The sequence below is a fragment of the Ictidomys tridecemlineatus genome, chromosome 9, assembly GCF_052094955.1.
Source record: "Ictidomys tridecemlineatus isolate mIctTri1 chromosome 9, mIctTri1.hap1, whole genome shotgun sequence".
NCBI lineage: Eukaryota > Metazoa > Chordata > Mammalia > Rodentia > Sciuridae > Ictidomys > Ictidomys tridecemlineatus.
The window spans coordinates 127173723-127200356 of NC_135485.1; the positions used below are offsets into that span (position 1 = coordinate 127173723).

The 26634-nt window shown below is 37.9% G+C and overlaps 1 protein-coding gene across 1 annotated transcript in view; it reads right to left on the reverse strand.

The window, feature by feature from the left end:
* Window positions 1-787: 787 nt before the first annotated feature.
* The window catches only part of Ednra (endothelin receptor type A), a 55835-nt gene continuing 29988 nt past the window's right edge, over window positions 788-26634 (reverse strand). Inside the window, exons 3-8 of the mRNA XM_005327538.4 lie at window positions 24865-24992; window positions 13849-14047; window positions 10143-10295; window positions 5712-5845; window positions 5171-5279; window positions 788-3247 (exon numbers count right to left, since the gene is read on the reverse strand). Coding sequence (XP_005327595.1) covers window positions 3107-3247; window positions 5171-5279; window positions 5712-5845; window positions 10143-10295; window positions 13849-14047; window positions 24865-24992 — 864 coding nt within the window. The 3' untranslated portion in view covers window positions 788-3106. The remainder of the gene's footprint in view (window positions 3248-5170; window positions 5280-5711; window positions 5846-10142; window positions 10296-13848; window positions 14048-24864; window positions 24993-26634) is intronic.

Here is a 26634-nt window from a genome sequence, read left to right on the forward strand (position 1 = left end):
TTTTTTGAGATGTTGGGTGTAAGGTGTGAGAGAAAGGGATGAGAAATGACTTCAGAGTTTTTGTCTTTTTTTTTTTTTTGGTACTAGGGATTGAACCCAGGGGTGCTTAACCACTGAGATAAATCCCCAGCCCTTTTTTATATTTCATTAGAGACAGGGTCTCACTGAGTTGCTTAGAGGCTCACTAAGTTGCTGAGGCTGGTTTTGAACTTGTAATCCTCCTGCCTCAGCCTCTTGAGTGGTTGGGATTACAAGCATGTGCCACCTGAAGTTTTTGTCTTGAATAATTCAAAGGATGGAACTGTATGTAACTGAACAGAGGAATATTATGTTGAAACATAACAAAAGCTCCATTTGGAAATACGGCCTATTTGTCATCTCATGAGAGATGTCAAATAAGCAGTTGGCTATGTGAGTGTTTTCCTCCAGGTATCCTCCCCATAACATTATTTATTGACTGTAATTTTTTATTGTCCAGCTCCTTCCTCTGGAATATAAGCTGCGTGAGATTAGGGACTTGGCCTCTTTGGTTCACCGTATTATCCCTAAGATCTAGAAAAATGCATGGCACATAACAGATGCTCAGTAAAGTTTACTGGAATGATGAATAAAAGAATGAATAGGAGAGTTAAATGTTCAGTATAACAAAGTAGGTTGATTGAGAAAACAGGAAGTTATGTTTGAAAGTAAAATAGCTTGCCTGGTTATTATTAAGGAGAGGCTTGCAACAGGTATTATGTATTAAACATTCTCTATGATGAACAATGTCAAATGAAGAGACACTGAAAAACTTCTGTAAACTTTTATTTTATACTTATGGGTCACTGCCAACTTAGGGCCCTAGCTTCTGGCTCATTTCTACAAAGTTTACTTGTTGGAAAGATGTGGTAAAGGTAAAAATTGGAAATGTTCCACGAGTAAACCACAGTTATCTACCAGACAATAAACAAAATGTACATTGAAGCCTGTGTAGTTATTCAGAAATCTATAACTTTCTGAATTTATAAAATGAATTTTATATGTAACAAACAAAGCATCTAAAAAAAGGAGACAATTGTCTAAACAAAACAAAGCCTATGATTTATTTTATTAATGGCTTTTATCACTGCATATTATGCACCAGCAGGATAATGGAATTAGACCACTAACACACAATGGAGGAGTATTTCTTAGCCCTGCAGTTCCAGCAATTGGAACCTGACATATTTTACTTATAATGGTGTTAAAATATGATCCAAAAATTAGGTTAGCTAATTTGTCACCAGAAATCTATCTGATGAAGTTTGGTGTTTTTCAAACTCATCACCACATTGAGTTGAGAATTAGAACCATCTAAAACTTTAAAGTGTAATGACTTTTGCTTTAGCTCATGAAACAACGTCACCCCAAATACTGCTTTGACAAACCAACCAACCAAAACCCTATATTTTTAACTTATGGCTTATTCCCTCTCATGCTGCCTCCCCTATCCCATTTGCAACGGTAATATGGTCACGAGATTTGTGAACACAGGAGGTACTTATATGTGGCAACTGATGAAGGAGGGTTGTCCCGATGAACTATCACCTAGATTCCATCAGAGTATGTGCTTTGGCACAGCCATGGGGCATGATGATTAGATTAGGTTAAATCTATATGTACCACCACACTCATGCATATCTCACACTCACACACATACACACGTATGCACACACACACACACACACACACTCTATAGAGACAATCACAAAAATCAACTAAAAGAAACTTATAATTGTTTATATATATATGTACATATACACACATAGTAAAAGTTTTTTTTTCTTTTTTTGCTGTACTCACAGTCTGTAAACATTTGGGAAAATGCCCAGAAAAAGTCATTGTGGGCCCTTTGAAATGGTGACCACTAGGGAGTAGGGATGAGGTGGGGATTTGGGTTCCTTGTGGTCACCCAAAGAAGAATCAAAAGTCCATGGTAGCAGTAACTATATTTCACTGACATGGAACACTTGCCTGGACACTTGGAAATTATCTTTCCTAACTGGAGAAAAGAATAACCCAAAAAAGTCTTATGGCCAGCTAACATTTTAGGAGAAATTAAGAGAATATAAGGCGATATGTGTGTCTATATACATGGATACAGATATAGATACACACCCATGTATGTTACTGTTACCAAAATCTCAGTGAAAGTTTCCAAATCTTCTAAAAATATTCAATCTTTTTCTCCTAGCTATGCTTTAGACATCTAAACATTGCACTGAAAGTCTCAGGCTTGGTTTAATGAGTTATTTAAATTTTGGAACATGATTTTAACATTTTAAAAAACTTAACATTAAAAGAACATTTGGGTTTGTGAAAAACAGAACTATTGGATCCCAGCATTATTTTTGAAATTAACATAAAAATATGTTCAAGGTCTTCTGTAATAAAACACTATTTAAAAAGAAAATACAAGCTCTTAAACATTCTTTGAATAGCAGCTGTTAAACTACTATATGTGGTTATGGTTTGTATGCCTGTATTTGTTGCAGCTTTAGAACTCATGTTTTAAAAAATAAAACAGTGAGAAACATTAATGTAATCGTTCACCTGAATATTGTTCTTGTCTTTTCTTTCTTTCCTTTCCTTTTTTTTTAAACAAAATGTATGTCAATAGGCTCAATCATTTCTAGGCTACCACATAGTTAAGAAATACTGGCACTGAATGACATTTTTAAAAAAGGTGACTTAAACCCATGCTATTTGGCAGAAAAAAAACACTTAAAAAATAAAAAATCTAGTTATGTACTTGAAAATCCCTAATTTCATGCAAAGTAGCAAATATCCTTCAGGTTCACGTGATAAGTCTCCATTCTCCTCCAATTCTCATCACTTTTTAGTGTCCAAATAACGTATGGAATATGTACATTAGATAAATTAAAGAAGTGAGATTTATGAGCTTGGTGGATATAAATGAATCCACCTTCCACTGCTTTGGAAAACATATGGAGAGCACTTTTTATCCAGAGGAGGGCCTGAGTGAAGGAAGAAGGATCAGAGAAGAGACTCCTGGAGACACAGTTACTGCGTGAAATTTTTTCTCCAATAGGATTTCAAGGAGAATCAATGAATGTCTTGCAGATGGTTAGTTAATGCTGTCCTTGTGGCTGCTCCTCTCTGTGTTGTGGTTGTTCTGGTCATGGTTCTTCCACTGGATGCTTGTTCCGTTCATGGGGACTGAGGTCATCAGGCTTTTGGACTGGTGACAGCAGCAACAGAGGCATGACTGGGAGAAGGAACAGACTGTGAATAACACGAACCCACCCACCCGTTACCAGCCTAACACAGAGGCTTTGGGGTCCACCAACACGTGGGGTCCATGTGTGTGCATGTGGGAGGACAGGGAGCATGGACAGTGGTCTGAGTACGAGGCCTGTCATCTGGAGGCAGAAGTTAAACTGTCTCCAGGAGAGAAAGGGGTCTCTTGCTGATTGTTTCAATTCTACTCACAGGTGCAAGAGGAAGGGAAGGCAGTTTTGGCCAAAGGGAGCATCTCCAGGCAGAGGCCAGGGAGTAAGGCATGGATGGGAAGGTTAGAAATGGGCTTCAGGTGCACCCCAAGTGGCCCTCAACATCGGGTACCCCATGTGATCTTCACTACAGCCCTAGGTGGTAGGTGTTATTTCCCCCATTTTTATGAATAAGAACAGTGAGGCCAGAGAGGATAATAATATGTAGAAGAACTTGAATTATAACTCAGGACTCTAGATTGAAATCTTTCCCTTAGGTATGCTGCCTTTTTAGGAAGATCCATTAAAAAAGTGTGTTGAATTTCTGAAAATTTGTATCTTGATTTTTCTCTTCCCCTCTAATTAATATGTAAATTAATTAGCAAGTGATATAAACTTCAGCTTATAAAATGTATTAGTTATGACCTGTGAGTTAGTTAATCCATTTTAGGCAGAACATTTTGTATCTTGTAAGCATTTTCAAGGGGACCTCAAAAAAATATGGCAACTTCCATACCAAGTTTCACCCATTTGTATGATTCTGTGGTTAATATGTCTGTCTCCTTTTAGATTACAAGTTCTATGGGGGAAGTTTCTATGCTTCCTCTCTCAACTCTAATAGTCAACTCATACTGAGCATTTTTGTTTTAAGAGGTTTACATATATTAACTCATTAAACCTTACTTATGAGATGGATATTGTGATCATCCAACTTTACAGACAGGAAAATTGAGGAAGCGGTAGGGGCACCAACTGAACTCAGATTAGATAATTAATTGTACCTTGAGCTTCATGCTACTCTGCCTAATATGCACCAGTAGCTAAAATTAAAAATCATGGTCAAAGATAAGAAAATCCCATCAGGACTAAAACTGTACTAAAATCATTTTAGAATCTGAAAAAGTGACACATCAATAAAACATGCTTGGAGCTTCTGGCTTAGCTAGAAGGAAGTTTGAAAAACAGAAGGAAACTGATTTTAAATGAAGTTATAGTTGTACAGGTTTCCAGAGCAATAAACATTTACTGTACTTGAAAAAGTCATGACTGTATTCACTGTTAAATAGCATTTAGTGAAAGCTTTCTTAATAGCAGAGTTTATGTTTTGTCAAGAGTTTGGTTAAAGTCTAAAGTAAAAAAATGAACTGATTTTGTATATTTTATGTGTTCATATTTGAGCATTTATTTCTCCTCTTCCTCCTCTTCCTCCTCATCTTTCTTTTTCTGTTTTTGGTACTGAGAATTGAACCCAGGGGTGCTTAAAAACAGGGTCACATCCCCAGCCCTTTTTATTTTTTATTTTGAGTCTCGCTAAGTTGCTTAGAGCCTCAATAATTTTCTGAGGCTAGCTTTGAACTTGCAATCCTCTTGCCTCAGCCTCCAGAGTTGCTGGGATTACAGGTGTGTGCCCTGTGCCTAGTTTGAGCATTTCTTTTTAACAGATGGTACTAAACTGACATGTAATTATGTTAGTCCTTTTAGTTTTAACTTCTGATTATGTTTTTGTCAGAATAGATAGTGCTTTTCTGTTATGCCCACAATCTGACCCTCTTTCTAGGTAATAAAAGTGATTTTTCACTTCCCTATTGAAAAGGAGTGTAGCTGATCAAAGTAGTACAAAATTGGAATTGACTGTGTCTGTTAGTTTCTTAATACACTCATTTGGTTGTCTTTAAGAAGTTCTTGCAAAACAGTCTTACCTGGAAACAATTTTTAAATTTCTTGCTCACAAAATATAGAGCTATTGGGTTTATACATGAGTTCATGGTTGCCAAGTTAATACCGATGTAATCCATGAGCAGCAAGAAGCTAGAACAAAAGAAAATAGTGTAGAATAATTAGAACATATTATTTCAAAATCTGCTAAGTAGAATTTATCCTAGGATAAGCATTTTTTCTTCCCTCGAAGCATGTCCTCTGGGCAATTAGAATTTTTTAAAAGTGCTTAGTTTAAGTGGCAGTTTCAGATCTGTAGGACATTTGCAGATAGATCATCCCCTTGGTTGGCTCAAACCCTTATGCACAGCCTCAGGAGGGGTATGGCAAGATTACAGACATGGCTTGCACAAATTTTGGGATCAGTTATGGGCTATGTCAGCTAAAAAAATAATAATTCATTTTGCAGTTTTAATTTTTAGGGCTAATCAGAATGTAAAGAGGATGTAAAAATTGTATAAATGTGCAAAGCAGAGAAACTCCAATTTCTAAATGGGTACGTGGAATGGGTACATGGAATCGTACCTAAGTAATTCACATCGGTTCTTGTCCATCTCATCATACACAGTTTTCTTCAAAATACGGCTTAAGTGAAGAGGGAACCAGCAAAGAGCGAAAATTACAACCAAGCAGAAAACAGTTTTTGCCACTTCTCGACGCTAAAGGAAAGTAAGAAAATAAAATACGTTACATTTGCATCTTTATTCTAGATGAAAGAACTACACAAGGAAGGAAAAGACTTCAGGGGTGGAACAGCACAGAGAAGAGCTGAGAGAACAGACCCTCGCAGGACCTTGGTCTCTTAAGATTTGGAATGCAACATCAAGGTGTTGCCAAGGATGTTTTGGGGCAGTTGCCAGGAAGGAGAGTGGCTTTGTCATTTGAGCCAGGTCAGAGGTTACAAGACAGAGGTGAGCCAACACTGTGGCTGACTCAGCAGGTGAGCACATCAGTGTGTACGCAGGTGCTTAGGTGGATGAGGGTGAGTGCATGGGGAAAGTTGAGCTATTAGCTCAATATCAGGTAACTGACGAGCACTGATGGCATGGCAGGCAAGGTGACAGAGCATGGCAAGGAAATGAATGGGCAAATCCACAAAGACACTTGGGAAACAAAATATGGTAGGAAAATAGCAGAAAAAGCAACAGCAACAAGTTTTCTTCTTTTCCTCACCTTGAAGAAAGCTAGCATTGATTTTTCTTAAGTTCTTTTATTAACAGCATGTAGTTTCCAAAGATATATTGCAAACAGAAGGATGAAGGCAAAGTGTTATCAGCAGTCATAATTATAAAAACTGGAACACACTGACCCTGGACTGATTTCTATTGCAGGTTTACATGCCTTTGGAGTCTGCTTAGGCTCAGAAAAACATAGGTTAGGAATGATCTGCAGCCATTCATTTGGGCACATTATGCTTGAGTATTATATTGCATGCATTTAGAAGTCTAACCAGGGACATAAAATGCAGCTTGTCTGTAACTGGCTTCAATTAATGTCAAAATAAAACTGACTGAAAACAGGAGTTGGGAAATGAATACTGCTTCAACACAAAGCTTATAACATTAAGCCTGGGAAAGCGTCAGTAAACACACACCATCAGTTGAGCCATTTGAAAAGATCTGTGGCAGTCTTACAAATCGTCCTTGTAGTCCAAAGGACTGAGAACTCTTTAATCTTTCATAGTTATTTGGCTAGCTGGGATATGGCATCAGGAGGCATGATCGAGGCAACAAATAAATCATTCCAATCTCCAGAAATGGGTTTTTTTTAAAAGGGTCATTTTGTGTACACACAAAGATGGTGCATCTAGAAAAATGGAAAGGGAAGGTATTGGGGGAATGTCACCTTTCCTGAGAGTGCCATCAAACAGGATATTAGAAGGTAATATTGACAGTTTGATATTCCCTTAACCACCAGCCATGCTCCTGTCTTCCTTCCTGTGTCACAAATCTTGATTTTGTTACGGCAGCAAGGGAGTCTTGTCTACTCAACTACTTGGCCACATAACACAATTATGACCAATTAGCTTAAGTAGACATTGTGTGGGTTCCTGGAAAAGCTACTTAAAAGTAGGGGGAGCCTTCTCTGGTGCACACATGCTCATGCATTGTGTGTCCTTCCCCTTCTTGCTGTTCTGACATCAGACATAAAAGTAGAGCTGCCACACTGTTTTCCAAGGCTGAAGGAGAGATGGGCGAAAGAGCAGGCACCTGGCCTCTGAGCTCCTTGACCACTGAACCACTGGCCTCTGCACTTTTCGCAGTGGGAGAAAGATAAACCTTGACTTGATCAGCTCACTCTTATTTTGGGTATTCTGTTACCAGCATCCAAACACAACCCCTAACTGATTACGTCTTTACAATGAAGAAAAAATTTGGGACAACCAAGCAAGAAACTAGAAAGAGCCTTAGACTATTAGTCAAAGAGTGGCAAGGCTTCCTACTCCAGGCTAGCTTTCCCACAGTTCACCTGAAGGACTTGTATCCAGCCTTGCTTTATTGTTATGAAAAACTGTTCCAGCTTTGAGTGAGTACCAGATCTTGGGTTCTAATCTCAGTTTGCATGAGCAGATCTCTTAACTATCAATTTAACAAGGTTAATATGTATCCTACCTATCTTTGCTTGGAGGAATCAAAATGCTATGTAACTGTGAACGACATATTATTATTATGTATTTCTGAAGTAAGTACAGCTCAAAGCTGAAATAGACAATAATGATGTTAATGCAAAAACTATCATTTAAAAACACTGTTTTTCATAAATCCATTCTAATTAACTGCTTCTCTCGAAGGGATGAGACTTAATAGTTGCTTAATATATTCACCTCTGCAGTATTTGAAACATTTATGCTTGGACAAAGTCATAAATTTTCTTAATGTGATCATACTGCCAAACGTCAATAAAAGGTAATAGCTACTATTTGCTTGACATGTTAGATTTTACAAAGTACATGCATGCCCATCAAATCCTTTGATCCTCATAATAACATTGATTTATATGTCATTATGCTCAATTTAAAGATGAGGAATTGAAGCTCAGGAAAATCACAGTAGTTGAAAAAGTGCTGCTGATGAGGAAAGATGTTTGTATATGATAATTATGTGGGAGAGATTTGGAGACTCCATCAATAACTCACATTGTTTTGGTGTGGTTGGATGTTCTTACATATGTGTCTATTGTGACTGAAAACTGACCTGCAGTCCTGGTTTTACTTTTTGAATTAATATAAATTAACATGTGCTGAGTACCTACTAGGAATTAGGCAACTTATATGCCTTATTATTAGGCAACTTATATGTCTTAGGTTATTTAGCATAATGTATTATTTTATTCATCTTATGAGAAAATAGAACCTCAGAGTGGTTAAGCAATTTTGATGAAGGTTATTAGAATCATGTTTTGCCTTCTAAAGCCCAAAGCATTATCTATCTATTTGCTACTCAGGAGGTACCAACATTAACTCCCTATTGGCATATTTGAATTTCTTCTAGAAATTTGGGACCTCCAAAATTTAGACAATTTGTTTTATGAATTCAATGCTGTTTCCTTTCACGAATCTCACTTTAGATGTTGCTCTAATGAAATTCGTTTCTTTTGTCCTACTCTCCAAATGCATGGTGCCCATTCACATTCTAGAACTCTTGTTTTTTTTCCAACTGAAATGCCTTCTGTCCTCTGCTTCCCTATCAAATCCCATTTATTCTCCTCTTGTTCATTCATGAACACTTGCTCTATGATTCTATGTCAATCCCCTCTTATTTCCTAGTGTTGTGGTCTGGATATGTGGTTTGAACCCAGAAACTCCTGTTAATGCAGAAATGTTTGGAAGTGAAGTGATTGGATTGTGAAAGTTGTAACCTAATCAGTCCATCTTAGTGGGAATGGACTAAGCAGGTGGTAAGTGTAGGCAGGTAGGGTGTGGCTGGAGGAGGTGGGTCCCTGGGGATGTGCCTCATGACTCCTCCCTACCCTTTCTCTGCTTTCTTCACATCATGAGTGGAACAAGACTCTTCCTCCACACCCTTCCACCATGATGCTCTGCCTCACCTTGGTTCAGAGTCATGGACTCCGCACACCATAGACTCAACATCTGGAACCATGAGACCAAATAAACTTTCCCTCCTCTAAGTTATTTTTTTGTGGCACGTTTTGGTCACCGTGATGAAAAGCTGATTACCACAGCTAGCGTACAGGCTCCGTTGACTCTGTTTTATCATCCTGTTTTCTGATTGTTTCGTGTTTGTGTTTTATTTGTACAACTAGACTGTAAATCCTGCAAGGGGAGAAAGTCACACACTTCTTTCTGCCCTGGCATAGTTTCAAGCCCAATTTGGTGTATAGACACGCAGATACGCTTGCTCAATACTCTTTTTTTTTTTTTTGGCATTATCAATGAATAGTTTCTCTTCGGGCCCAGCCTCTGGAGCCATCTGTTTCCCAGGCAGGCTCCCCTGTCACAAGAGAAATCCCTCACTCTAGAACTATAAAGAAAATAGTTCCAAGGCAGTATTTTTATTTTTAGGAAATCAGTCTAAATCTGCTATATACAGTGTGGCTATGCATCACTTAAGGACAGTGATATACCCCGAGAAAAGAATAGTTAGGAAATTTTGTCATTGTGTACCTACACAAACCTAGATGGTACAGCCTTCTGAACACCTGAGCTACATGGTTCAGCCTGTTGCTCCTAGGCCACACCTGAAGAGCATGTTATTGTACTGAGTACTGTAGGCGATTGTCACGCAACAGTGTTTGTGCATCTAAACATAGCTAAGCACAGACAAGGTACAGTGGAGATACTGGGCAATCAGAATTTTTCAGTTCCACTGGAATCTTACAGAACCATTGTCGTAGAGTCAATGTGACGTCAACTGAAATGCTGTCATGAAGTGTAGGTCTGCTGCTTTGAAGGACAACACTGTCTTGCCCAGGTTTCGGAGATCTCCGTGGATTTACCTGTTTAAGATGTTCACTGAGGGCGATTCTCAAGCTGCCATTCCTTCTGTTTAACATCTCACAGGTCATGAGGGTATAGAAGATTGCAGTGCACACCAAGGGCATGCAGAAATAGAACCCGAAGAGCCACCAGTCCTTCACATCTTGGTAGAACTGTGCAGTGAAGAGAAGGGAGAGAAAAGGAGGGACACAGTGATTAGGTTAACAGGGCAGGACCTCTGTAGCCTCAGAATCTGCCCTTGGAGATGTATTTGTATATTCACGATCCCACCTGTAGTAAAGGGCTTGGGTGTGGTGTTCAAAACTCAATTAACTTTGAAACTCCAAAAATTATCCTGGCTTGACTCTAGCACACAAAGAAACTACATATTAAAAAACTGTCCTGACAGGGATCTTTTTTGTAAGTTTCAGTGACACAACGCAAGAACCCTAATCCAGAAAAAGAATTCCCTTCCAAGGTATATAAAACATGTTTATCTTTATTTATTGATAAGCCTCAAAATTCTGCTAGTGCCTGGTTGACTTTTAATTATTGTGGTTAAAGTGCACTTAATGCATGTCCCTTGTTTGGAAGCAGGGAAGGTTCTGCGTGGCTTATCTGTGGAGCTTTGGTTAATGGGAGTTAACCCTTTGCTTGGTATGCCAGCTATGTGACCCCAATGTCAGACGGTTTGAGCCATCAATAACCACCCTCTCCCTCCCTCTTTTTATACTGGCCACCTGGAAACTATTGAGGCAGCATAGCTTAGCCCAAGGCCTACTTAGCAAGCGCTCCCTGTGGGCAAGGATCTGTGGGCCCATAGAGTATTCAGCTTTATGTCTTTTTAAAGGAGCAAACTTAGTACTTCATAAAAAGGAAAGTTGGAAAGTGATATCCACATTTTTATTCTAAATTCATCACCAACTTGGAAAGAAATGCTTTTTCCTTCCTTACAATGTTGCTTCAGATTGTTTATTTACTAAGGATAAATGCAGCCTCCTGTAATATTTCAGTTCCCACAGTAAAAAATAATCATGCTGCTCTGTGAACCACTGGACGGTTTCTGAATATAGAAAGGGGCCCAGTGGGTTACATTTACAGTATGTCTATTAAAATAATCTAAAAATGGTTCCCGAAGACAAAAGTTCAGGCAGGGGTTCTTAACTATTTCTATGCCACAGACTCCTTTGGAAGTCTGGTGAGCACTGTAGTCCCTTTGGAGAACAATATTCTCTCTCTTTTTCTGATATGGGGGGATTGAACCCAGGGGTGTTCTACCACTGAGCTACATCCACAGACTATTTTAAGAAAAATATATATATATTTCAATTGTCAATAGATGTTTATTTTAAAAAAATTATTTGTTTATATGCAGTGCTGAGAATCAAACCCAGTGCTTCACACATGCGAGGCAAGCACTTTACCCCACTGAGCTATATCCCCAGCCTGTTTTATATTTTACTTTTGAGATAGAGTCTTTCTAAGTTGCCCAGGCTGATCTCAGACTTGGATTCTTCCTGCTTTGATCAACCAAGTCACCGGAATTATAGGTGTGTGCCACAGTGCTCAGCTGAGAACCATATTCATATGTTTAAAGTAAAATATATACGAATACAATATCGTACATTGCCGGTTATATGGCAAGATGTCTATAAACGTATTAAAAATAAAGTTCTGATACAACATACATTTTTTATCAACAAATTAAATAACAAACCTACTGGTGACTCTAATAACTATCGGGATGCTGAAGCAGTATTGAGCATAAACAATATTTTCAAGGATACAGGTGTGATACTGTGTGACATTGTCTGCTATTTCCATCAGTGAAAAAGTCATGGCACTCTGAAATACCATTGCAGTTTGTTGCCCACATTCGTAATTGAAGCAAATGGTAACTTTCAGTTAGAAGTTAGTGAAAACAAGCACAATTTCTTTTCCATCCAAGCCCAGACCCCTGGTCAAGTACAAATTCCCAAAGGAGTTAATTTACCCAAATCTGCTTATATGAAGATTTTCATTCATTTATATATATCACATTAGAGAAGGATTTAGTCCTAAACTTAAAAAAAAAAATTAGAAGGACTCTCTTTTTGTTTTGCAGTGCAACACTCCTTTGAGCCCCACCCCTTTGTTAGTAGCCCCTTCTTCCTGGCGCATTGCTGGCTGGGTGGGAATGACCCAAGGTCTGCAGTTGCAAAGGGTCTGGAAGCTGAGCTCTGAGAGGGTTGGCTCCCCTTCCTCCCTCCGTGGCACAGTCCATTTCTTTTGAAATGATGTCATAAGCAAGGGATTGGAGAGGGCCTCAGGTCAGTCTAGGATACAGCAAAACTGAGGAGGAAAGAGTGGGGAAAAGAGGGGAAATAAAATTAGGTAAAAAGAACAAGACTCAGGACTTGAAATGAACTCCAAGATGCCATCAGCTCAACTCATACCCTTTCACCGCAATCCCTCAGAGGCCACCACGCCTGCACGGTGGCTTCTCTTTGCATGATGGCTTATATAGGAGACTCTAGTCTTTATGAAGTAACACCTCATTTTGTCCAGCTCTAGGGATTAGTTAACACCTTCTTATACTGAGCCTCTTTCCTCTCTTGCTTTTGTCTGGAATATCTAGATCCCTTGTCTGCACTGCCAAATTCTGATAACCTCCTATGACTTGATTTTCATTGTGAAAACTGACCTGAGTTTTAAAAAAAGGGTCGGCGGATAAACAAAAGACTTCAATTTTAAGATTGCCAGTTTGGCAGTTTTCCTGAGCACTTTTAATATCCAAAGAAGAATTTCCAAACAAGATAACTGATCAACTGAAAAACTTCAGATTTTGTGAATTTTCCAGCTTAGGAAAGCATACCTTGAAATGTCTGTAAATGATTAAATGTGGAATCTGAGCTGCGTGGAGCTTACATCAAAGCACTAAATTATGCTGATTTAAGAGAAATAGTTATCCTTTTGGTTCTCCTTAGTCCACATGTAACTAGTTTTGCAAAGGAAAAATGCATTTTAAATAGCATAGTCATGTGCTTAAGGTTTTCAGAGAAATATTACTGTGGCCAGGTGTATTGAAGAAAAACTGAGTTTGTTAAACAAAAAAAGTCTTTAAAAAAGTTCTGTAGTTTGGACTGGGGATATAGCCCAGTGGTATAATGCTTGCCTTACATGCATGAGACCCTGGGTTTGATCCTCAGCACCACATAAAAATAAATAAATAAAAATAAAGATATTGTGTCCATCTACAACTAAAAAAAATTAAAGTTCTGCAGTTTTATAATATTTGTGTATCACACAGAATTCACATTAATATGAATATATGCAAGCATTACTCCCTACTTTGAGTTAGAAAGCCACTCTTCAAAAAAAAAAAAAAAAAAGTAATCTGGTCCCTCTTTCTTGGTAAATGGGCTTTGGAATTCCCAGTTGCTTGGTATAGAATTGTGTTGGCGGTGGAACTACAATTCGAGATGAGGTGGTGGGAAAGGAGGGAGAAAGGGAGAGAAGCAAAACAGTTGTTCTGTTCAAGAAGCTACACTCTAGTTTTGCATCTCTTTTCCTGTGACAGAAAGATGTGTGACTGAACTGACAGAGTAAGGCACAACTGCATTGTGGCGATGTCCACAAGTTTTAAGAGGGTGAGGTTTAAAGCGCCCAGTCCCCAGTTACCTCCTTTTAAGCTTTGGTAAATTTTAAAACTCAGCAAACTCAGTCAATTGTGAAAACCATCAGTACCTCCATGAACTTTGATGTGGCATTGAGCATACAGGTTTTGTGCTGTTCACCCCGGTATTCAAAGGGCACCATGACAAAGCCTATGGCTTCGGGGATGGCCAGGATAAAGGAGAGGATCCAGATGGAGACGATTTCAATGGCAGTAATCAAGGGAATCCCAATTCCTTGAACACGACTCCAGGAGGCAACTGCTCTGTACCTGGAAAGGGGAAAAAGAGGATGAGAGAAGGAAGAAAGAAAGAAGGGGTGCTAAAATCAACTTACTATGATATTTAAACTTTTTTTTCAGTTAAATATAAATCTTATATGCTGGAAATCTCCTCCTTTTGGCCAGTGTCCAACCATTGGCTTTTTAGGAATTTTCTGAGGCTGGATGTGAAAAACCAGTAGGGCCATTAATAGTTCCACCCATTGGGAACCCTGAGCCTGAGATCGACAGCTGAGTTCCAGGGAGATCCAGAGAGTTTGAGTGTGGCAGGAACAGATAGGCGTGCTGTGTGTTCTAAACTAGGGAAGGACAGATGAAGCAAAGGATAGTGACAGCCAATGGTACTTGTTCTAGTAATATCTTATTTCTCTTTATATATTAAGAAAGAAAACTTGAAGCGTTATCCATGGTGTGGGTTTAAATATCCTGAGTCAATGGCGACCATAGATGTGTGTTTTCTCTCTTCTTCTCTCAAAATATGATCACAGTTATCATAACGGTACCAGGTGGCAGACTTAGTAAACAGTATTTCTAGTAAATGTCCAAGAATGACTGAATCTCTCTCGTTAGAGTTCTATGCTAGAGTACATAAAAGTGAATTAAAAATATCTTTGTTCCTATTCTTTTGGGTTTACAATCTAACAGAAAAGAAAGGTTCATATGGGCTATAAATGTAACCGAACAATTATTTCAATCAAAAAAAAATTCTCTGGTACTAAGAAATTTTTTATTTTTTTTAGCTTCCTAGTTTTCTGATAATAATCACATTTAAACGTTAAGTCTAAAGAAAGTCTGGTTTAGAAACTCTATGCTCCTTGACCTGCTATGATGGTCTGATGCTAACTGCTTTCAGACTTATTATTAAGAAAAGACATGTGATGTGGCATGGTATTTTTGCGGCTTCATTCTTGAAATTTTTGTTGCTGTTGTAATGGAAAGGAAACATTTTCTTTTTGCAGTTTTCATTAGATAGTGACAGAAGGAGGCTGCAAAACAGACCAAGGCATTGGAGTCAGGTGCATGTGGGTTTGCAGGACATGCAACCTGGAAGATTAAGCAATAAAACCAAGGCAATATGTGCTACCCAAATCCACCCAGAGAAGTCCCCATCACTTGTGTTTAGTTCACTGTCTCAGTATGTCTTTAAAAACACATGGTAGGAATTGTGCTGCCTAGCTTTACTTCACCAGAACTGCTTAGAGATTAGAACCTATAGATTTGGATACAATTCAATTTGCTGGAGAAATGTAGTACACAAGGATTTTAGGGTAAATAAGATAGGTATACAATATAAATCTCCAGAAAAAGTCCAGATTAGTTCAGAATGTAATAAAATACAGCTATGCAAACAGACCAAGAAAATCCTTTGACAATATAGCCAAGATTGCACTTTAAAATTTATGGTTACTTCCAGCGAGATAATGCTTGCTGTTTGTTTTGCCTTGTAGTTGTATTTACTTTACTTTATTGCCTTATTGAACTGGCAGCCTCATGTCTAGGAAAAACTAAAGGGAGTGGAGATGGGATGTCTGTACTGCAAGGCTGTCAACAGAGTTACATCTATTTCCCGCCCCCCCTTCCATAAGCTAAGATAGGTGATTAAAATAAAACAGCTTATCTCCTCAGAGACTAAGAAAGCCAGATTTCTCAGCCATGGTTTGGGGAAGGTTGTTTAAGTAAGTAAATGTGGTCAACATGTTCTTATGATGAATATGTTCACAAACCATTGTCATTTTATAATATGTCCTGAGTTCTCAGAATAGTATACACTGTTATGGCTTGAATAACAAAGGTCCCCATGCTAAAGGCTTGGTCACCAGCCTATGGTGCTATTGAGAGGTGGTGGAACCTTTAAGAGGTGGGGCCTAGTGGGAGGAAGTTAGGTCACTGCGAGGGTGAGGTGCCATTAAAGAGAACTGTGGGATGCCAATCCTTTTCTCTTTTTCTCTTTGCTTCCTGGCTTCCATGAGGTGAGTAGTTTCCCCCTGCCACTTACTCCCACCATGGTTCAAAGCCTCACCAAGAGTCCCTAAAGCAAAGGGCCAATCAATAGTGGATGGAAACCTCCCAAACTGTGAGCCTAAATAAACCTTTGTTCTTTATAAGTTGATTATCTCAGGTATTTTGTAACAGTGATGGAAAGCTGACCTGCAGCTTAATCTAAGTAAGTTCAGCATTTTTATATGCGTAGAAGTAATATTTAGTGTCTACTTTGCCAAATGATATATAGTCAGTCTGGTTATTTATTAACTCATATCATGGAGAATTAGCGTATTTTCAATTTGTAATCATACTAAACTTGAAAAATGTCTTCATGAAATAAGGAGAATATAACCATAAGAACAAGTAGAACCAATCATTTGTGATGATGGAGATGGGGAAAAGTGTGGAAAATATGAAATCTTATGTTTTCCCAAACTGATTTCCATTTGGAAGCTAATGGCATAATATATACAAACACCAATATACTTTTCTTACCAGGTGTGATTACAAACAGACTTTAATTTAGTTGATATGTGTATGTATATGTGTGTGTATACACACACACACACACACACACACACGATATCTTCAGTTTTCACAGAAAATCTGCAAGTGTAGATCTAAGTACCATAAAAATGACATTTTGGAAAGAATCACTCCTCCATGAGATGGTTTCTTCAGTTGGCTCCACTTGGCTCCTACCATATTCTCTTGCTTTTCCTTCTGCTGTACTGGCCACTCTTTTTCATTTCTTTGGCTGGAGCCTGCCCTGTCCCCAAATTCTTAGCATTGGATTTCTCCCAGAGCTTAGTCCTTGGACCTTTTCTCCGTCTACACTCTGTTTCTTGGTGGTCTCATCCAGTCTCACGGCTTTAGTATCATTTAAACAATTTATATGCTGATAATTCCCAAATTTATAGCTCTAGCCTGGAACCACCTCTAACTCCAGAATTGTATATCCAGTCTACAACTTGAGAGTTCCACGAGGAGACCTAATGGGCATTCAGACACACACAAGCCAGACCTTACCCCCAAACCTGTCCTCTCTGCAGTGTTTACCACCTTAGGCCCAGATCCTTGGCTTTTGTCTTCACTCCTCTGTAAATACTTTTGCAAACCTTGCAAAATCTTCCTTCAAGATCTATCCAAAGGAACCCACTTCTCATCATCTCACCTTAGTCTTTTTGCCTGGGTTATTGCCATGGTTTCCTAACTAGTCTCCCTACACCTGCTTTGACTTGCCACAGCTCACCCTGGACACAGCAATGGAAGAGTCTGTTAAGTTAGATGAGGGCCCACTCTGCTCAGAGCCTTCCCAGTGAGTTCCTATCTTTTGGGGGTACCTTCAAGGTGTATGGGAGCTGCTTTTGCTTTTCCTTTAGGTCTTCAACTCAATTATGTCTTTCTATGGATGCCTTCTCTGGACACCCTACTTAAAACCTCCCACTCCTCTTCTAGAATCACCCTGTCCTGCTCACCCTTATTTTTCTCCATAGCATTCAGTACCATGTGACAAACCAAATGGTTTATCCATTGATTTTGTTTTTTGTCTATGCTAATGTCCCCTTTAGAGTCTAAACTCCACAAGGGCAGGCGTCCTATAGCTTGGTCCCAAAGCCTAGAGCTATAGGTACCCGATAAATGTCAGCTGAATGGAGTGTCTTTTTGTTGTTATGATGGTTTTCTTCCTTACCATTCACTTTTTTTTTTTTGCTTTTTTGTCCCAAACCAGCAGTACTGTACATTCTAAACATATTCTTATTTTCCAAGTTAGACCTGAATTAGGCAATAGATAAAAAGCTAATACTTCTAGAAACTCTGAATAAAATAACTTAAAAAACCAGGGGGGACCTTTGTGCTGATCTTTCTTCCCTATGTGTTGAGATGGGATCCTGAGGACGGGGAACAGCAGGGCTGGCATGTTGCCACATCTTCTGCCTGGTCCCCAGTGAGCAAGGGGAGCCCGTGCCAGGGCTCTGGTCTGCTGGCTCCCAGGGGAGTCTTTTCCCATTACATCACCTTGTTCCCTGTCACGTGCTAAGCCAAAATGAAAGGATAAATCATATGTTTTATTTATGTAAAGATGTTTGTTACTGTGCATGTCTATAAATAGATTTTTAAAAACATGTTTTCAAGGCCAGAGGCATTTGGTACTTCTTTATTAAATCTTTGAGGTATGGTCTAAGATAGTCATTACAATTTAAAAAAATCATGATTGAAAAAAAATTTAAAACATTATAAAACTAAAACTCAAAAAATACCACTTCAACAAAATCTTTTTATTTGCCTCTTATTCCTTGCCCACTGCTATTCTCATAGACGCAGTTTGAAAATATACTATAATAATATGAGCTACAATTTTATTTTTAGCTTTATTTATGTGGAAAATATCCTCCCATATTTTTAGGCATAACACTTCTCAAATTAGTGTCTACCCAGAACAGATTGTTGATAAAATTTACTTAAATCTTTCTCCTATGTTTGTATCGCTTCTAGTATTTCTTTTTCTTTTTTTGTTTTTGTTTTTGTTGTTGATGGATCTTTATTTTTTATTTATTTGTATGTGGTGCTGAGGATTGGACCGTGCCTCACACATGCTAGGCAAGCACTCTACCACTGAGCCACAACCCCAGCCCCTCTAGTATTTCTTGATTGTGAATAACATGCCTATAAACATGTGTGTACATATAATTTTTTTCTCTGGGTGGTTTACCCTGTATGAATTTTTTTGAGTGAAATTGCTGGATTAAGGGTGTGAAAAATGAGCTCAACTACCTTTCAAAATGTTTCTAACAAGTGCCTATGAGTGAATGCTTGCTTGCACTCGATTTTATTAGTTTGTTTTCAATTTTGCCACTTTTATAAGAAAAAGTGGCATTTCCACTTTGATCATCATACAAAGTTTAGAGCCAAAATACTAGCGGAAAGAATTATTATTATTATTTTTTACCTTGGACTATGTGATAAGTTTTTTAAAATATTGTGGTTATACATAGTAGTAGGATTCATTGTGACAATAACCCTACAATTTGTTCCACTTCAGTGCCCAGTACTTCCCCTTCCCCTCCCCTCCTCCTTCCCCCATTTCCTTTCCTCTAGTCTACTGGTTTTCCTTCTCCTTATTTATTTATTTATTTATTTTTAAATTGGTGCTTTATAAATATATATATATATATATAAAGGTGAAATTCACTACAGTATATTTATATATGTACATAGCATAATTTGGTCACTTTTATTTCACCACCCCTTCCTTTTCCTATCCCTTTTCCTTCCCCTCTACCCCTTACTCTATTCTGCTGATCCCCCTTCTGTTTTCATGGAATCCCACCCCACTTTCCCCCTGTATTTTGGTCTAACTTCTGTATATGGGAGAAAACATTTGACCCTTGACTTTTTCGGTCTGGCTTATTTCATTTAGCATCATGTTTTTCAGTTCCATCCTTTTATCAGCAAATGCCATAATTTCATTCTTCCATGTGACTGGTTAAAACACCATTGTGTATATAGACCACATTTCTTTACCCATTAGTCTATTGATATGCACATGGGCTGGTTCTGTAACTTGACTACATTAAAAAAGGACTTCCAGCTGTCCCTGCCAAGGTGCCAGGAGGTTTTTCAGAAAATCACCTTTGTGCTTCTTGAATTGGGATCATCCTTTGAGAATATCCTAGAGACCACCAAACAATTATTTGAAATTGTGAATTGTGCCGTTGTAATCACTGATGTGCCTGTACCACTGTGATATGCTGATTTTAGTTCTTTTGAATAAATACCAACGAGTGGTACACCTGGGTCCTATGGTGGTTTTATTCCTGTCTTTTGAGGAATCTCATAAGCAAGAAGCATCTTAAAGGAAAAACCAGGTGTGTTGTATTAAAAACAAGCTGCAAATGCTTTAACACTTCTTCAGTTGAGGTTTTTTGTTTTTGTTTTGTTTTGTTTTTTGGTACTAGGGATTGAATCCAGGGGTGCTTTAACTACTGAACCACATCCCCACCCAGGCTTTTTTTTTTTTTTTTTTAGAGATAGGGAGGGTCTTGCTGATTTGCTTAGGGACTCCATAAGTCTCTGAGGCTGGTTTTGAATTCTCAATCTTCCTGCATCAGCCTCCTGAGCCCCCTGGGTTTACAGGTGTGCTTTGGTTAAATTCTCCAATAGGGCTGGCCTTCGACTGCTTTAATTGAGCAGATAGAATGATACCTTACCAGTTCCAGGCCTCGCCTCGGAAAGGAGTGGCAGCTTTCGCACTGGAGCCCTGAGCCTGCTGCAGCCAAGTGTTGAGATGCACTGAGACTCTAGAGAGGGAGATGCATTCTGCCGACTTCAGACTTCCAGCTGTCCCTGCCAAGGTGCCAGGAGGCAAGCTCAGCGGCAGCTGAAATCCACTAGCAACCCCAGTGGAAGTGACAAGGAGCAGAAGACTTGCCCAAATTCCTGACCCATAATATGGTGAGATATGATAAAATGTTTTGAACTGCTAAGTTTGGGGATAGTTTGTCATCAAAGAGATATGGGGTAGCAAATTAACCATTTGCCTGATCCTGGCCATGGATTAAAATTAAAAAAAGGAATAACTATGGGCAAAAGAGAATGCGATCCCAAGTAACCCTGGCCAGACTTTGACTTTGTCCAGTTCCGAGTGCCTGTCTCGGGGCTCTGCCAGTTCTTTCATGTCTTCACGTTTGTTATGCAGCAATAGAAAGCAGAACCACTGGGAGAATAAGAAACCTCCAGATCTAAATAGAAATGAGGCTTTTCAGAAAATCACCTTTGTGTTTCTTGAATTGGGATCATCCTTTGAGAATTATTTGAGATGATGAGCTGGAGGCCTGACACCAGCTTTGCAGCTGAAGGCATATAAAACAAAGCTGCCTTATGAGTGATCTTTGCAGCTTTTCCAGGTATCTAATTACCCCTCACTCTGGAATAGTTGTTAAAAGAGTTTTATCTTTTTACAGCCTCCTTCCCCAGACATCTTTTAACTATAAGTTGGATCTGTACTAAGGCCTTTTTATGGTCTGACTCTGTCATCGTCTTTAACGTGACTGTTAATTTCACAAGGAACAGTATTGAAGCCCCTCCCAGACTCCAGCTCTCTCTTCTGTCTCCTCTTGGACTTAGAGCAACCTTGTGACTTATGGCATTCAAAAAAATCCATTTTAGTTTTTCATTTTTAATAATGGTCAGCTATTCATAGATTTTGGGAAAAAGTTCATTCATTTTAGAGGTATATGGCCTTAGCATTAAAAAAAATTATTTTACGGATAAAGCTGGACAGGGGTCAAAATTTGTTCCTAAATTTCTTCATTATTTTTCTAAAATTTCTGCTTTATCATTTTCAAAAGAGACTAAGGATGTAAAATCAAAGATAAATTTAAAAAAGAAATTTGAGGAGGAATTAAGAAAAAGGTTAAACTGAGACAAGCTCATAGTTGAACAAGGAAAGCTCATCCATTCTGGTTCAAATCATTCACTTTCTCTGTCATGTTTATTTTAGTCAGATTAAAAACTGATAGTGAGAAAACTGAAACTTTTCTTTGATCTTATAGCATTCTCTGATCATTGAGTGATTAATGAAGTAATAAAGAAATTCTATAGAACTTTGATGTATAGTTTCATTATTTTCCCTCAAACAACTCAAGATGGGAAATAATTATTGCATTTTAAAAATATCATATAAGATTATGGGAACTCTTTTTCCTGGGTCATAATTTGACAGACAATGAAAGCAGGAATTTCACAAATAGCAAATTGTTTGGTAACAGGTTCCAATTTCCCTCTTTTGACTCTTTTAAGAAAAAAGAAAAGATTTTCTTTTTTTAGTAGACTATCATGCAACCAAATGAAGACTCAAAACAAATGGTATCTTATCTTGAGGAGTTAAGTGTGAATGATTCATTCTGTAGCATGAAAGCTTTTGAAATAGAAATGTCAAGTAGATTGCCTACATACAGGTCCCAAAGCTTAGCGTCAAGGCCAAATGAAACAAAAGGGGCAAGAATGGATGTAGGGAACAAAGAATGATGGGCTTATTACCAGGGAAAAACCTCCTGGATTAAGACTGATTTTTGTGGGGCTGGAATTTTAAAGTGGTTCAACTCCTTGATCTAAAAGTCAGACCCCAAGTCTTAATGAGGTAGATTTTTGGCATTCTATTATTTCCCTTTTCCTAATGAAGAATGACTCACATTTCACTTGGTACACAAGGGATGGATGTGATGGAACACACAGCTCATTTTCCCTCCTGCCTGGCATGGGGAGAGCAGGCGGTGTGGGTGACCTAGCCTGCCCCTCCCTCACACTGATGGGATTCCACTGAGACTGGTTGAAGTTTAGCGAGGAAGAAAGAGTGAGCAGTAGAAAAGTTTGAGGAGCCAGCCTGGGCCTGTGTGTGTCGGGGGTGTGTGTGGGGGGGTGATGAATATTTTCCCCAGCTTATTGCTGTATTCATTCTGTTAAATTTTTTTCTGAATGTCTACCATTTGTTTAAGTTCAGGAGGTTTTTCTTTTCAAAAGATTATTAGTTTATTTTCTTCTACAGCTTTATGGTTTGAATTTTTACATGTTCGAGTAGAGTGGTCACTTGGCAGAATGCAGGCGTGGAGAACACCAGCTGCCCTGGTCATGGATAAGAAGTAACCAAAAAGTAAACTGAGACCATTTGTGAAACAAATAATAAAACCACACATTCCTTGATGCTAGAAATAAAAAAGAGAGAAGGAAGATGGCCTGCATTTGATTACTGGCATCAAGGCTTGGGATCCATGTGGACTTGGTTAACCTCTTTTGACCCCAGCTTCCCTATCTGTAAACGATAGCACATATCACAGTTAAATCAAATAATTTCTGTTAAGTTTTTAAGGAGGGCCTCCTACTTAATACTCAATAAATGAAAATTATTATACATATTATTATTGATAAAAAGCACCATGTAAAACTTGATATGCTTTTTGGGGGGGTCATATAGCTAAATAGCACTACTTGTAAAAAAATCCATCCTGTCTTCATTGTATTGAGTGACTTCAGCCTGTATTATATTCCTGTGTACTCTAACACCTATTTCTGGCTTTCTCCTTGTTTTTTCATACTATTTGCATCTACACTACATTGTTTTAAATATTGTAGCTTTATAATATTTAATGGTATTATATAGGAAGAACATATGTGTAGACATGGTTCTTTTTGCCAAATGGCATGATAATTTTCTTATTCCTTTTCCCCACATGGCTTTTGGAGTTATATTAAAAATTTAAGTTGGATATGGTAATACATCCCTAAGTATACACTTTGATAAATATAGGAAAATTTTACTTGTACTGGCAATGTAATGGATATAATTTAAAGCCTTTGAGTTTTAGGTAATAGAATACCTTGGAAGGCATCTTTGCACACAACTATAATACCAATACTTGATAATTATGTACTTTGAGTGGAAAAAGAAATGATGTTGGGATGCTGGGGATAGGAACATCAAAGTGAGAATTTATTAGTGAATCAAATGCAGGTCATCAGTACTTTTAGGGAAATGGTCACTATACTGTGGTCACTATACTGTGGTCTCCTGAGGTATATGTGTTTTAAATGTAGTAGCCTTAACACCTGATATACATCTCAGGTTTTCCCACAAATCACAGCAATTCTTACTGATAGGTAAGATCTTTAACTATTGCAGTGTGACTATTTTTCTGGATAGTACTAATGAATTTTAAAACTAACCAATGGAATTTTTTGATGTGTTTTAATTACAAAAAATAAATGCATTAAAAATACTAAACATTTTATTCATTTTGCTTCAACTATTATAGCCATAAATTTATGAATAGAATATCAAAGTTTGTAACTACCAACGGAATGAGTAATTTTACATTTTAACTGCATTTTTCATTCTAAAATTAATTATAAATGATGAATGGCAGAATATCTGTGTAAACACTTGAATGTTTTTTAAGAATGGCCTTTTATTTCTATTGTGCCGGGGACTCAGGTTCTCTGATAAAGTGCTGGTCAGGGATATGAGCTGGAAAAAATTGAAATCTCTTCTAAATTGTACCTATGGCTAGTTGTATGTATAAACCAATTATTTACAAGACATTATATACATTGCATAACATTATTTTAAGTATAAAAGAGCTCTATGGAATGTATTATGAAATTCCTAACTTCATTGTTTTATGAGTCCTGCTGTGAAAATTTGAAAGTGAAGTAAATACCATCTGGAAGTTCTCAGAATTCAGAAGGCATCTTTAAAGAACTCTTTATGACCATGTGTGAGGATTCTAAAAAGACTTAAGATGCGTGGTGGATTTTTCATTTGGATAAAGGATACTGCTATTGGTATCTTCTTTTTTAAATTATGAGATATTTTAGGCATTCAAAAAGAGCATGAAGAAGGATATAACAGTATTATATATATTTACCACTTAGTTCAAGCCATCAATCCTTACAAATATAACTGAAGAGTATGTTTGTTTTTATAGTAATAAAATCATTAGTTTAAAATGAATTTACATGTGCTAGGGAATCACCTTCTCACAAACTTTATTCCTTAATAGATTCCTCTTCTGTTGTTGTGGCTGCCTTAAAGATGTCAACTACATATTGTTGGCAAATTGCTCCACGTACATGTTGCCTGAGCCACAGCCCACTAATAACCAGCAAATGTGTGAAGCAATTCTAAACAGCAGAGGAAAGGTTGTTAACGTTTTAATTTATTTGAAACTAGTAAACAACTCTTCTGGATACCAACTCTCTTGGCTTTTCTTTTCGAGAAAAATGCCTTTCTAGACCCAACTGAAGAACAAAAGGAAAGACCGAGTTACCTGTCGACGCTGAGAGCGCAGAGATTGAGGACGGTGATTCCCACTGAGGACTTCTGCAGAAAGGGGAACAGCTTGCAAAGAAAGACGCCAAAGTCATTGTGGTCAAAGGGCCAGCGCCCAGCCAGCAGCTGAAAAGAGATGTGGGAGTTAGAAGTGGCAGAGCTGGCACTTATATTTCTAACCACACGAACCGACTTCTAAATTTTATTCTTTATTTTACTTTCCAATAGAGTATCACTAGCGTTATTTTTTCTTTGGTGTTTTAAAGACTTAGTGATTTCTGGTCTGGAAAGATAGACTATAATGTGTTAGCACATAATTATTAACATATATTAAATATAAATATATTAACATACTTAATAAATGATATACTCATGTGCGACATATTATATAAAATAGGTATTGTAGATAATTACCTTATAGATGATCTGTAATTACCTAAAATTATCTATAATAACCTTAGAGATAATAGATAATAGAATGTAATAACAGAAGAGAAAAACTTTTGCTCTCAGATGAAGGAGTCACGCTGCCTATTTTTGAAGAAGTAGCAAAAGTTTGGGGGTTTGGGGTAACAGCTTCACTGAGAAGCAAGCAGAGGTCTTTCAGGGAACCTTACAAGCCATGAGGAAAACAAGTAATTTCAACCAGTGACATTGGAAGATATTATCTCCCGACAAATAGCCAAAGCAAAAATGACCAAAAATGACCGTGAAAATGAAGTGTCTTTGGACGTGGAGACTTTGCCAGCTGGTTAGCACCAAAACTTAACTTCCCATCAGTGCGTAAGGAGATGACTGCCTCCTAAATTTGATCCAAGTGGTCACTGTGATTGGTTTACAGGAAAATCTACTCTTTCATGTTGACCATTTAAAATCTGGGTCCCAAGGCAAGGGTGCCACTCTCTAGTGGCTGTGGTAACAGGAACATAGTAGCTAGCCTACTGTCCCCTGTGACTTGCTGATATTTATCTAATTAGGTATTATATTAGGAACATGGGCTTAAATAATTTCTGTTACCTGAAAGGAGGAGGGACATCCTGCTGAATATAGTTTGACTTTTCAAAGGTTAAAAATGGTATTGATTTCCTTTCTGATTTTTCCTCAGTGACTCAGCATTTAAATTTACTGTATTGAGAAAGAAAGAGTATCCTACTAACTTGACAAATAACCCTTTTTTTTTGGCAAAGTACTTTTGCCACACTAACTCTAAGGTGAGCTTGAATTTCTGTTCTACCATTTCTGAAAGATTTTGTGAGGTTTAGTTTCATGGTCAGTGAGGTCATTAACACGAGCCCATGGAAAGAGGTTGGAAAACCAGTAGCCTACAGATTCAAAATCACAAGCTTCAGCATTTTGAGACTTAGTAACATAGGGCTTTCTATAATTCTGATATTATGGCTAAGAACACATAGACCTTAATTTCAGAGATATTCCCCTTTTTGATTTTCCAAAAGGTTTCCCTTTCTTTTGAATATTTTTCTGAAAGAAACTTCTCCTTCAGTTAATCGCTTCTGTTCTCTTCCTCATCTCACTAATAACTGGTCTCAGTTGGTGTATTCTCAGAATTTCCACATAAGCTTTTGTCCAAGGACAACTACCAGGCTCTTTATAGAACCATTGCCCTAACTTCTGAGGGTTTTCATGAAGTTAATAAACAGTTATAACATTGGTGACTGCTGGTCATTAATGCCTAGTGCAATAAGAAACAAGACACAATTTCTGGGATGAATCACTCCTATAAAGACAAGAAAACTTGAAAAAAAATGAC